The 14550-nt window shown below is 36.8% G+C and overlaps 1 protein-coding gene across 3 annotated transcripts in view; it reads left to right on the forward strand.

The window, feature by feature from the left end:
* TPRKB (TP53RK binding protein) overlaps window positions 1–14550 on the forward strand; it is a 63858-nt gene that overhangs the window by 25246 nt on the left and 24062 nt on the right. For all 3 annotated transcript variants that reach the window (XM_053716601.1, XM_053716602.1, XM_053716603.1), the window contains one exon: window positions 10756–10878. In XM_053716601.1, the coding sequence (XP_053572576.1) occupies window positions 10756–10878 (123 nt within the window). The remainder of the gene's footprint in view (window positions 1–10755; window positions 10879–14550) is intronic.

The following is a 14550-nucleotide window of genomic DNA, read 5'->3' on the forward strand; positions in this document are numbered from 1 at the left end:
TTTTTGTGGAGGTGGCGGCCGCAGCAGCAGAGCAGCCAGAGTATAGACCGCGCAGGTAGCAGTGCAAGCAGGGTGGAGGCCGGTGCTCATATGTAAGACTAATAATTTAAACATAAATGCTTTGCTAAAGTATCTGCATGCTACAGAAAACTTTAAAGGGACAGTCAAGTCCAAAAAAAACTTTCATGATTTAAATAGGGCATGCAGTTTTAAACAACTTCCCAATTTACTTTTATCACCAATTTTGCTTTGCTCTCTTGGTATTCTTAGTTGAAAGCTAAACCTAGGAGGTTCATATGCTAATTTCTTAGACCTTGAAGACTGCCTCTAATCTGAATACATTTTGACCACTAGAGGGCAATAGTTTACATGTTTCACATAGATAACATGGAGCTCATGCACGTAAAGTGACCTTAGGAGTGAGCACTGATTGGCTAAACTGCATGCCTGTCAAAAGAACTGAAATAAGGGGGCAGTCAGCAGAGGCTTGGATACAAGATAATTACAGAGGTAAAATGTGTATTATTATAACTGTGTTGGATATGCAAAACTGGGGAATGGGTAATAAAGGGATTATCTTTCTTTTTAAACAACAAAAATTCTGGTGTTGACTGTCCCTTTAAGGATGTTATTCTACCAAATATTGAAAAGGTCTACTTATTTGCTAAAAATCCCCACAAGTTGTAAATATATACACATCCTATAGCGCTACACACAAATGTACAGTGAGCATGGAAGGGGCGAGCATGAGTGTGAAGGGGGGAGTATGAGCATGGAAGGGGGTCTGAATATGAAGAGGGAGCATGGAAGGAGGAGTATGAGTGTGAAGGGGGAGTTTGTAAGGGACAGGAGAGTGAGCATGGAAAGGGGGAGTATATAAGGGGCAGGGGAGTGAGCATGGAAGGGGGGAGTATATAAGGGGTAGGGGAGTGAGCATGAAGGGGCGAGTATGAGTATGATTGATTTATTATCAGTAAATGTTTGATTTGTATACCTATTTTATATACCTGGGGGACACGTAAAGATGTATTGCGTGAAAAGGGGGTCGCGACTGGGAAAAGTTTAAGAAGCCCTGCTCTATTATATGTCCTGGGAAGCTAGGCAACACATTTGTCTGCATAACATTAATTTGGAATTGTTCTGTATTTAATCATTTATTTTGTTAAATAATTTGAATACATATTTGATTACGGGGTTTTAAGTGACTATATAAGGAATCTGATTGGTTTTGGATTCATTTAATGGGACATGAAACCCATTTTTCTTGTTTCATTATTCAGGTAGAGCATGCAATAAAAAAAATATATATTTTACTTCTGTTATCAAATTTACTTAGTTCTCTTGGTATCATATGGTGAAAAGCAGGTAGGTAGGCTCAGGAGTGTGCAGGTATCTGGATGGCTATATGGGAGCAGTTTTTGCTACCTACCTAGGTATTCTCTTTAAAAAGACTACGGAAAGAATACATTGATTTTGATAATAATAGTTCCTACAATCAGTGATAATAAAACAAAATATTTCATACGTTTTTAAAGGTGCTGTTTAAGAACAATAGCAATGTCCCCTATACAAGGGGAGAGTATGGTCCGTTATCTTAAAGTGAAGTTCAATTTCAACTCACTGCTCAGCACCCATGTAAACATTAACCTCCAAATATAAAGGTCGCTAACTTTTTTAAAAAAAAAAGGATATGAATTTAGCGTAATTTATATATATATATATTATAGCAATGTTTCTTACTGTTACTCCTCCCCCAGTCTACTTCCTTATTTTCCTCTAATGACGTAGCGATCGTAAGAAGAAGCTGACGTCGTCACTTCAATGCTCGTGCACAAGACCGACTTTGATATGCGCATGCGTATTGTATCTTCATTCGCGTATGCGTACAAATTTTCAGTCCGTTCCTTAGTCCATTCCGGAGCATATCATGCACGAGCATGACGACTAGGAGGACAATAGCTTTTACACGCATGCGTGAGACTGAATGATGACACGGGTAAAAAAGGGGCAGGACGCCCCGGGGGAAGTGAAGGAATTGGATGGAAAATTTAGAAAACATGTCAATCAAAAGGCGAACAATGTCGGGCGAACAATTGCGGCAATAGGGACGGTAAATGTAAATTAAAAAATGAAACGACATGCATAATTTTAACAGTTTTGATGAATGAACATTATACTTTTTTCAATTGATAATTATAATACTGTAATCGAGAGCCGCGGACTTGAACTTCACTTTAAAAACAGGCATTTTCTATTTGGTGGGTTATGGGGCCTTTGTTTCTGATGTGACATGACGGTAATTAGATCCCATAGAATGCCTCATAAACCTCTCATTCCCAATCTTATGGAGAAGTAAACAGTAATCATGGTTTTAAAAGGGATCAAATTACTCCAAAGGCTTACCAGATTCCTTTTATAGGACCAGTAAATACAGTAGATTGGCATAATCAACAAATGCACAATAACAATACAATAGAACTTCAAATGAGTAGTAGCTTTTTCTCTGACAAAAAAGTTATTTATATTTCCACTCCTATATCATGTGACAGCCATCAGCCAATCACAAATGCATATATGTATATTCTATGAATTCTTGCACATGCTCAGTAGAAGCTTATAAATCAAAAAGTGTAACTATAAAAAGACTGTGCACATTTCGTTAAGGGAAGTAAATTGGAAAGTTGTTTAAAATTGCTGCTCTATCATGTTCTATATTTCAAAAACGCTAGGAATTACTATCACTAGTACAGGATAAATAGACCGCTGTGATTATATACCTGATACTCCTCATGTTAAGTGCATGATAAACAGACCACTGTGATTATATACCTGATACTCCTCATGTTAAGTGCATGATAAAAAGACCACTCTGATTATATACCTGATACTCATCATGTTAAGTGCATGATAAACAGACCACTGTGATTATATACCTGATACTCCTCATGTTAAGTACATGATAAACAGACCACTCTGATTATATACCTGATACTCCTCATGTTAAGTGCATGATAAACAGACCGCTGTGATTATATACCTGATACTCCTCATGTTAAGTGCATGATAAACAGACCGCTGTGATTATATACCTGATACTCCTCATGTTAAGTGCATGATAAACAGACCGCTGTGATTATATACCTGATACTCCTCATGTTAAGTGCATGATAAACAGACCACTCTGATTATATACCTGATACTCCTCATGTTAAGTGCATGATAAACAGACCGCTGTGATTATATACCTGATACTCATCATGTTAAGTGCATGATAAACAGACCGCTGTGATTATATACCTGATACTCCTCATGTTAAGTGCATGATATAAAGACCACTGTGATTATATACCTGATACTCATCATGTTAAGTGCATGATAAACAGACCGCTGTGATTATATACCTGATACTCCTCATGTTAAGTGCATGATATAAAGACCACTCTGATTATATACCTGATACTCCTCATGTTAAGTGCATGATAAAAAGACCACTCTGATTATATACCTGATACTCATCATGTTAAGTGCATGATATAAAGACCACTCTGATTATATACCTGATACTCATCATGTTAAGTGCATGATAAACAGACCACTGTGATTATATACCTGATACTCCTCATGTTAAGTGCATGATAAACAGACCGCTGTGATTATATACCTGATACTCCTCATGTTAAGTGCATGATAAACAGACCACTGTGATTATATACCTGATACTCCTCATGTTAAGTGCATGATAAACAGACCGCTGTGATTATATACCTGATACTCCTCATGTTAAGTGCATGATAAACAGACCGCTGTGATTATATACCTGATACTCCTCATGTTAAGTGCATGATAAACAGACCGCTGTGATTATATACCTGATACTCCTCATGTTAAGTACAGGATAAACAGACCACTGTGGTTATATACCTGATACTCATCATGTTAAGTGCATGATAAACAGACCACTGTGATTATATACCTGATACTCCTCATGTTAAGTACAGGATAAACAGACCGCTGTGATTATATACCTGATACTCCTCATGTTAAGTGCATGATAAACAGACCGCTGTGATTATATACCTGATACTCCTCATGTTAAGTGCATGATAAACAGACCGCTGTGATTATATACCTGATACTCCTCATGTTAAGTGCATGATAAACAGACCGCTGTGATTATATACCTGATACTCCTCATGTTAAGTGCATGATAAACAGACCGCTGTGATTATATACCTGATACTCCTCATGTTAAGTACAGGATAAACAGACCACTGTGGTTATATACCTGATACTCATCATGTTAAGTGCATGATAAACAGACCACTGTGATTATATACCTGATACTCCTCATGTTAAGTGCATGATAAACAGACCGCTGTGATTATATACCTGATACTCCTCATGTTAAGTGCATGATAAACAGACCACTCTGATTATATACCTGATACTCCTCATGTTAAGTGCATGATAAACAGACCGCTGTGATTATATACCTGATACTCATCATGTTAAGTGCATGATAAACAGACCGCTGTGATTATATACCTGATACTCCTCATGTTAAGTGCATGATATAAAGACCACTGTGATTATATACCTGATACTCATCATGTTAAGTGCATGATAAACAGACCGCTGTGATTATATACCTGATACTCCTCATGTTAAGTGCATGATATAAAGACCACTCTGATTATATACCTGATACTCCTCATGTTAAGTGCATGATAAAAAGACCACTCTGATTATATACCTGATACTCATCATGTTAAGTGCATGATATAAAGACCACTCTGATTATATACCTGATACTCATCATGTTAAGTGCATGATAAACAGACCACTGTGATTATATACCTGATACTCCTCATGTTAAGTGCATGATAAACAGACCGCTGTGATTATATACCTGATACTCCTCATGTTAAGTGCATGATAAACAGACCACTGTGATTATATACCTGATACTCCTCATGTTAAGTGCATGATAAACAGACCGCTGTGATTATATACCTGATACTCCTCATGTTAAGTGCATGATAAACAGACCGCTGTGATTATATACCTGATACTCCTCATGTTAAGTGCATGATAAACAGACCGCTGTGATTATATACCTGATACTCCTCATGTTAAGTACAGGATAAACAGACCGCTGTGGTTATATACCTGATACTCATCATGTTAAGTGCATGATAAACAGACCACTGTGATTATATACCTGATACTCCTCATGTTAAGTACAGGATAAACAGACCGCTGTGATTATATACCTGATACTCCTCATGTTAAGTACATGATTTAAAGACCACTGTGATTATATACCTGATACTCATCATGTTAAGTGCATGATAAACAGACCACTGTGGTTATATACCTGATACTCCTCATGTTAAGTGCATGATAAACAGACCACTGTGGTTATATACCTGATACTCCTCATGTTACGTGCATGATATAAAGACCACTGTGGTTATATACCTGATGCTCCTCATGTTAAGTACAGGATAAACAGACCACTGTGATTATATACCTGATACTCCTCATGTTAAGTGCATGATATAAAGACCACTGTGGTTATATACCTGATACTCCTCATGTTAAGTGCATGATAAACAGACCACTGTGATTATATACCTGATACTCATCATGTTAAGTACATGATAAAAAGACCACTGTGATTATATACCTGATACTCCTCATGTTAAGTACAGGATAAACAGACCGCTGTGATTATATACCTGATACTCCTCATGTTAAGTGCATGATAAACAGACCGCTGTGATTATATACCTGATACTCATCATGTTAAGTGCATGATAAAAAGACCACTGTGATTATATACCTGATACTCATCATGTTAAGTGCATGATAAAAAGACCACTGTGATTATATACCTGATACTCATCATGTTAAGTGCATGATAAAAAGACCACTGTGATTATATACCTGATACTCCTAATTTTAAGTGCATGATAAAAGGAACAACAGGGTTTATATACCTAGGGCGAGATTACATATATACGGCGAAGGCTTCAGCGTAGCTGCTGAAACCCGCGCCGCTCGTAGTTCCACCTTGCACATCGGGGAATCACATAAATCCCTACCGGCAGTTCATAAAGTGTGGTAAGTCGGATAAACTTGCGATGTCAAGAAATGTGCTTAAATACAAATTTCTGGAGTTGGCAGTGTCTTGAGGCACTTTAGAAACTGCCGGCGCCTAAGAAAATTAAAAAAAAAAAAAAAAAATCTCCCGTAAAAGTCTAACACGCCTCCCAAAAATAAACCTGACACGTAAAAATCCCTATATCGGAACTAATAATAAATGTATTAACCACTAAACTGACAAACCCCACAACGCAATATGCCTAATTAAACTATTAACCCCTAATCCGCCTTTCACCCACATCGCAATCGACCTAATAAAAGTATTAACCCCTAAACCGCCAAACCCCAACATCACAATAAACCTAATTAATCTATTAACTCCTTAACCGCCAAACCCCCACATCGCAATAAACCTAATTTAATTACTAAGCCCCCTAACCTAACACCCTCTAAATTAACCCCAATTACCTAAATTAAAAAATACTAAGTTACAATTAAAAATCTAACATTACTTTAAAAATTAAAAAACTAAGTTTAAAGTAATCTAAAATTTCAAAAATTAAAAAGTCTAACATTACAGAAAAAAATAAACCAAATTATCAAAAATAAAAAATTAAACCTAATCCCTATGAAAATAAAAAAGCCCCCCCCCAAATAAAAACACCACCTAATCTAATACTAAACTACCAATAGCCCTTTAAAGAACTTTTTGTAGGGCATTGCCCTAAGTTAAACGGCTCTTTTGCATAAAAAAAGTACCGTTTCTGAAGTCCGGCAGAGAAAGTCTTCTTCCAAGCGGCGACGTCTTCTATCTTCATCCAGGACCAAGCCGACACAGAGATAAGCACGGAACAGAAGACTAGCGACCGCGAAGCCATAGAGCGTGGAGATTCTCTTTGTACGATCACCGCCACACACTGAGGATTGAATTCAAGGTACACGTTTAAATATGGGGTACCTTGCATTCCTATTGGCTGATTTGGATCTTCAAATTCAAATCAGCCAATAGGATGAGAGCTACTGAAATCCTATTGGCTGATTTGAACAGCTAATAGAATCTCAGTAGCTCTCATCCTATTGGCTGATTTTAATTTGAAGAATCAAATCAGCCAATAGTAATGCTAGGTACCCCATATTCAAAGGCATACCTAAAATTCAATCCTCATTGTGTAGTGGCGATCGTACAAAGAGGATCTCTACGCTCAATGGCTCCGCGGTCGCCGGTCTTCTGTTCCGCTCTCCTCTCTGCGTCGGCTTGGTCCTGGATGAAGATAGAAGACGTTGCCGCGATGGAAGAAGATATTGCCGCTTGGAAGAAGACTTTCTCCGCCGGACTTCAGGAACGGTGAGTACCTATTTGGGGGTTAGAGTTAGGTTTCTATTTTTTTGGGATTTTTTTTTAGAATAGGGATTTCTGGCACTGTAAAAGAGCTGAATGCCCTTTTAAGGGCAGTAAATGAGCTGAATGGGTAGCTTAGGTTTTTTGGGGGGGTTTACTGTTGGGGGGGACTTGCAATGCCCTACAAAAAGCCCTTTTAAGGGCTATTGGTAGTTTAGTATTTGATTGGGGGGGGGGTTATTTGGGGGGGGGGGGCTTTTTCATAGGGATTAGGTTTAAAAAAAATGTATTTTTAAAAATTTGGTTAATTATTTTCTGTAATGTTAGACTTTTTTATTTTTTGTAATTTTAGATTTAAGTAAACTTAGTTTTTTTATTTTTAAAGTAATGTTAGGTTTTTAATTGTAACTTATTATTTTTAAATTTAGGTAATTGGGGTTAATTTAGGGGGCTTAGTAATTGAATTAGTTATTTGCGTTGTGGGGGGTTGGCGGTTTAGGAGTTAATAGCTTAATTTAGGTTAATTGTGTTGTGGGGTTTAGGGTTTAATATATTTATTAGGTTTATTGCGATGTGGGTTAATGTCGGATTAGGAGTTAATACATTTATTAGGTTAATGGCGGATTAGGGGTTAATAGTTTTATTAGTTATTGCGGTGGGGGTTGGTGGTTGACAGGTGAATAGATATTGTGCTGTAACGTATATATCTGCACAAAGTCTGACAGTGCATGATTATGTATATACTTGCACAAAGTCTGACAGTGCATGATTATGTATATACTTGCACAAAGTCTGACAGTGCATGATTATGTATATACCTGCACAAAGTCTGACAGTGCATGATTACGTATATACCTGCACAAAGTCTGACAGTGCATGATTACGTATATACCTGCACAAAGTCTGACAGTGCATGATTACGTATATACCTGCACAAAGTCTGACAGTGCATGATTATGTATATACCTGCACAAAGTCTGACAGTGCATGATTATGTATATACCTGCACAAAGTCTGACAGTGCATGATTATGTATATACCTGCACAAAGTCTGACAGTGCATGATTATGAATATACCTGCACAAAGTCTTACAGTGCATGATTACGTATATATCTGCACAAAGTCTGACAGTGCATGATTATGTATATACCTGCACAAAGTCTGACAGTGCATGATTATGTATATACCTGCACAAAGTCTGACAGTGCATGATTATGTATATACCTGCACAAAGTCTTACAGTGCATGATTATGTATATATCTGCACAAAGTCTGACAATGCATGATTACGTATATATCTGCACAAAGTCTGACAGTGCATGATTATGTATATACCTGCACAAAGTTTGACAGTGCATGATTACGTATATACCTGCACAAAGTCTGACAGTGCATGATTACGTATATACCTGCACAAAGTCTGACAGTGCATGATTACGTATATACCTGCACAAAGTCTGACAGTGCATGATTACGTATATACCTGCACAAAGTCTGACAGTGCATGATTATGTATATACCTGCACAAAGTCTGACAGTGCATGATTATGTATATACCTGCACAAAGTCACAAGCATGAGATAACATCATAAGACCCTGCCCAGTCTTTGGTATGTAAATATTATATTAAACTGATATGCATCATCAAGTATAATTTAACAAATAGTAAAACTTAGTGAGCAACCAGGAGAGTATGTGAAGCAGCTAGAAAGCTTTAGAACAGATCTATTTAGGAATTGAAATACCCTGTGTCTTATTCATGAAGAATTTTTTTGTTAACTTTTTAAAAGGTGTCACAGAGTAGGGTCTGCAAACCAACGTACAGAATTGTTTTGTTACTTTAAAAATGTTAAACAAAGCCAAGATAAAGTAAACCGTAATAAAATACCAATTGCATGAGGTTAATGAATGAAAAATATAGATATTCTTATAATCACAGGACTAATATCAGTCTTTTGTGTTTCATTCCGCACTCTGTAACTCAAGCGCTGGGGCCTTATATGGGTTAGTTTGATAACAGTTTATTAATGGTTTTAGATTAGCAATGCTATTTTTATGCCTTTATGTAATTAGGTAGCACTTGTTATAGCTTGTAAAGGTTTGTATGGAAAAAACAACCAACATTTTAGAGGGATAATTTAAAAAAAAAAAAAGATCTTCAGAATGGTTTAGCTAAGTGAAAATATTTTATTAAAATAAAAACTTAAATAAACTACTACATTAGGGACATTCTGCTGTAGAAATGGCATGTTCCAATTTTGTTTACTGTTGGGGGTGGGGGGGGGGGACTTGCAATGCCCTACAAAAAGCCCTTTTAAGGGCTATTGGTAGTTTAGTATTCAATTAGGGGGTGTTTTTATTTTTTGGGGGGGGCTTTTTCATAGGGATTAGGTTTAATTTTTTTTATTTTTAAAAATTTGGTTAACTATTTTCTGTAATGTTAGACTTTTTTATTTTTTGTAATTTTAGATTAAATTAAACTTAGTTTTTTTATTTTTAAAGTAATGTTAGGTTTTTAATTGTAACTTATTATTTTTAAATTTAGGTAATTGGGGTTAATTTAGGGGGCTTAGTAATTGAATTAGTTATTTGCGTTGTAGGGGGTTGGCGGTTTAGGAGTTAATAGCTTAATTTAGGTTAATTGTGTTGTGGGGTTTAGGGGTTAATATATTTATTAGGTTTATTGCGATGTGGGTGAATGGTGGATTAGGGGTTAATTCATTTATTAGGTTTATTGCAATGTGGGTTAATGGCGGATTAGGCGTTAATACATTTATTAGGTTAATGGCGGATTAGGGGTTAATAGTTTTATTAGTTATTGAGGTGGGGGTTGGTGGTTGACAGATGAATAGATATTGCGCCGTAACGTGAGTTACGGTGCTCACATTTTCAGAGCAAGGCTTGCTGGGCCTGCCTATGTGTGGCAAGGTGAAAATGGAGTAAAATGTCTCCATTTTCGCTGCGTAAGTCCTTGCGCTGAATATGTGATAACGCAGTTCTCTGTTAGCTTATGGGAGTAAAAATTGTGGGCAACAGGTGAAATATACGCACCGCATTTATATGCGGCGCCGTATATGTGATAACAAAATCGCGTTAAAACCGGCGTTGCCAGCTTTTGCTGTTAAGTGCATGATAAAACGACCACTGTGATTATATACCTGATACTCATCATGTTAAGTGCATGATAGAAAAGTATAATCTTTTGATAACTATATAATATAGACAGTCGATAACCCATATTATATCGCATTTTAGTCATGTTTGACACTTTTGATTTATTTTTTATTTTTTTTATTTTATTCCATAGATTTTAGATCCATTTCAGGTTCTTGTGGCAACAAACAAAGCGATTCATCTACAGATGCTTGGCAAGATGAAGACCAGGACCCTCAACTCAGAGATTATCTTCAACCTGTCCCCCACAAACAATGTAAGCATATATGGGTAACCTGCTTTCTCGCATAATATGTGCAAAAAGACAATCTTCTAATGTGTTACAAAACTTTGTTATTGCACTGTTGTAAGGAGTTAAACACATAGTTAAAGTTAGCTCTAAAGCAGCAGTACACTATTGGAACTAGCTGAACTCACCTAGTGAATCCATGATAAGATGCATATGTGTCTAGCCACCAATCTCAAACTAACTCCCAGAAGTGCATGGCTGCTCTTGAGCTTATTTTAAAGGGACAGTACACATTCATTTTTAAAATGCCTCAACTACTTAATTGACACCTCACTGCTTGTACACTCTTTTTATTTCTAACTAACCCCTCAAAGTTGCACTCTAAGCCACCACAAAAGCCACCCCACAGCATAAGCCTTATGTACTGACCAGCTGGCAGTATGGCCAATCAAAAGTGTGCCGACCACGACATTGACTTTAACCAGGGTGCTCTTCAGACACAGCACCTAAGGCATACGTGTGTAGCCACTGATCACCAGCTAGTTCCAAGAGTCTATCAAGGTATAGTTTTCTACAAAGGGAACAAAGTACCTAAAACTGCATGCTTGATCTTAACTATGAAGATCGTTTTTGAAGATTTGTTTTGATAGTGCATGATTATGTATATACCTGCTCAAAGTCTGACAGTGCATGATTACGTATATACCTGCACAAAGTCTGACAATGCATGATTACGTATATACCTGCACAAAGTCTGACAATGCATGATTACATATATACCTGCACAAAGTCTGAGAATGCATGATTATGTATATACAACCACAAAGTCTGACAGTGCATGATTATATATATATATATATATATATATATATATATATATATATATATATATATATAAACCAAAATACATTAAAATTATGGGGGGAGATAAAAAACTGAAATTAAAATCCTCTATGTCTCAAAATTAAATCAATCTAAATATTTGCATAGGAAATTAGCACACCTAGGCAAGTATCGCCGCTTGCTTTTCCCCAGAAATTCTTAATATACAATGTTACCATTGCACAAGAGAATTGTGGGTAAGATATGCAAATTAAATATGCAAATTCTCATTTTGCTGTAAAAATCCTGTTAAAAGGATCGCTGTGTCAAAACAGTATTTTGAAGCAAAAAAACTGAGATTTTGCATATTTAATTTGCATATCTTACCCACAATTCTCTTGTGCAATGGTAACATTGTATATTAAGAATTTCCGGGGAAAAGCAAGCGGGGATACTTGCCTAGGTGTGCTAATTTCCTATGCAAATATTTACATTGAATATATATATATATATATATATATATATATATATATATATATATATATATATATATATATATATATATATATATATATATATATATATATATATATATATATATATATACAGGGAGTGCAGAATTATTAGGCAAGTTTTATTTTTGAGGATTAATTTTATTATTGAACAACAACCATGTTCTCAATGAACCCAAAAAACTCATTAATATCAAAGCTGAATAGTTTTGGAAGTAATTTTTAGTTTGTTTTTAGTTTTAGCTATTTTAGGGGGATATCTGTGTGTGCAGGTGACTATTACTGTGCATAATTATTAGGCAACTTAACAAAAAACAAATATATACCCATTTCAAATATTTATTTTTACCAGTGAAACCAATATAACATCTCAACATTCACAAATATACATTTCTGACATTCAAAAACAAAACAAAAACAAATCAGTGACCAATATAGCCACCTTTCTTTGAAAGGACACTCAAAAGCCTGCCATCCATGGATTCTGTCAGTGTTTTGATCTGTTCACCATCAACATTGCGTGCAGCAGCAACCACAGCCTCCCAGACACTGTTCAGAGAGGTGTACTGTTTTCCCTCCTTGTAAATCTCACATTTGATGATGGACCACAGGTTCTCAATGGGGTTCAGATCAGGTGAACAAGGAGGCCATGTCATTAGATTTTCTTCTTTTATACCCTTTCTTGCCAGCCACCCTGTGGAGTACTTGGACGCGTGTGATGGAGCATTGTCCTGCATGAAAATCATGTTTTTCTTGAAGGATGCAGACTTCTTCCTGTACCACTGCTTGAAGAAGGTGTCTTCCAGAAACTGGCAGTAGGACTGGGAGTTGAGCTTGACTCCATCCTCAACCCGAAAAGGCCCCACAAGCTCATCTTTGATGATACCAGCCCAAACCAGTACTCTACCTCCACCTTGCTGGTGTCTGAGTCGGACTGGAGCTCTCTGCCCTTTACCAATCCAGCCACGGGCCCATCCATCTGGCCCATCAAGACTCACTCTCATTTCATCAGTCCATAAAACCTTAGAAAAATCAGTCTTGAGATATTTCTTGGCCCAGTCTTGACGTTTCAGCTTGTGTGTCTTGTTCAGTGGTGGTCGTCTTTCAGCCTTTCTTACCTTGGCCATGTCTCTGAGTATTGCACACCTTGTGCTTTTGGGCACTCCAGTGATGATGCAGCTCAGAAATATGGCCAAACTGGTGGCAAGTGGCATCTTGGCAGCTGCACGCTTGACTTTTCTCAGTTCATGGGCAGTTATTTTGCGCCTTGGTTTTTCCATACGCTTCTTGCGACCCTGTTGACTATTTTGAATGAAACGCTTGATTGTTCGATGATCACGCTTCGGAAGCTTTGCAATTTTAAGAGTGCTGCATCCCTCTGCAAGATATCTCACTATGTTTTACTTTTCTGAGCCTGTCAAGTCCTTCTTTTGACCCATTTTGCCAAAGGAAAGGAAGTTGCCTAATAATTATGCACACCTGATATAGGGTGTTGATGTCATTAGACCACACCCCTTCTCATTACAGAGATGCACATCACCTAATATGCTTAATTGGTAGTAGGCTTTCGAGCCTATACAGCTTGGAGTAAGACAACATGCATAAAGAGGATGATGTGGTCAAAATACTCATTTGCCTAATAATTCTGCACTCCCTGTATATACACAACCAAAAAGTCTGACAATGGATGATTACGTAGAGACCTGCACTAAGTCTGACAGTGCATGTTTATGTATATACTTGCACAAAGTCTGACAGTGCATGATTTTATATTTTATATATATATATATATATATATATATATATATATATATATATATACACACAACCACAAAGTCTGACAGTGCATGATTGCATATATACCTGCACAAAGTTTGACAGTGCATGTTTATGTATATACTTGCACAAAGTCTGACAGTGCATGATTATGTATATACCTGCACAAAGTTTGACAGTGCATGATTACGTATATACCTGCACAAAGTCTGACAGTGCATAATTACGTATATACCTGCACAAAGTCTGACAGTGCATGATTACGTATATACCTGCACAAAGTCTGACAGTGCATGATTACGTATATACCTGCACAAAGTCTGACAGTGCATGATTATGTATATACCTGCACAAAGTCTGACAGTGCATGATTACGTATATACCTGCACAAAGTCTGACAGTGCAGTCTGACAGTGCATGATTACGTATATACCTGCACAAAGTCTGACAGTGCATGATTATGTATATACCTGCACAAAGTCTGACAGTGCATGATTATGTATATACCTGCACAAAGTCTGACAGTGCATGATTATGTATATACCTGTAGAAAGTCTGACAGTGCATGATTATGTATATACCTGTACAA

This window comes from Bombina bombina, chromosome 6, assembly GCF_027579735.1.
Source record: "Bombina bombina isolate aBomBom1 chromosome 6, aBomBom1.pri, whole genome shotgun sequence".
NCBI lineage: Eukaryota > Metazoa > Chordata > Amphibia > Anura > Bombinatoridae > Bombina > Bombina bombina.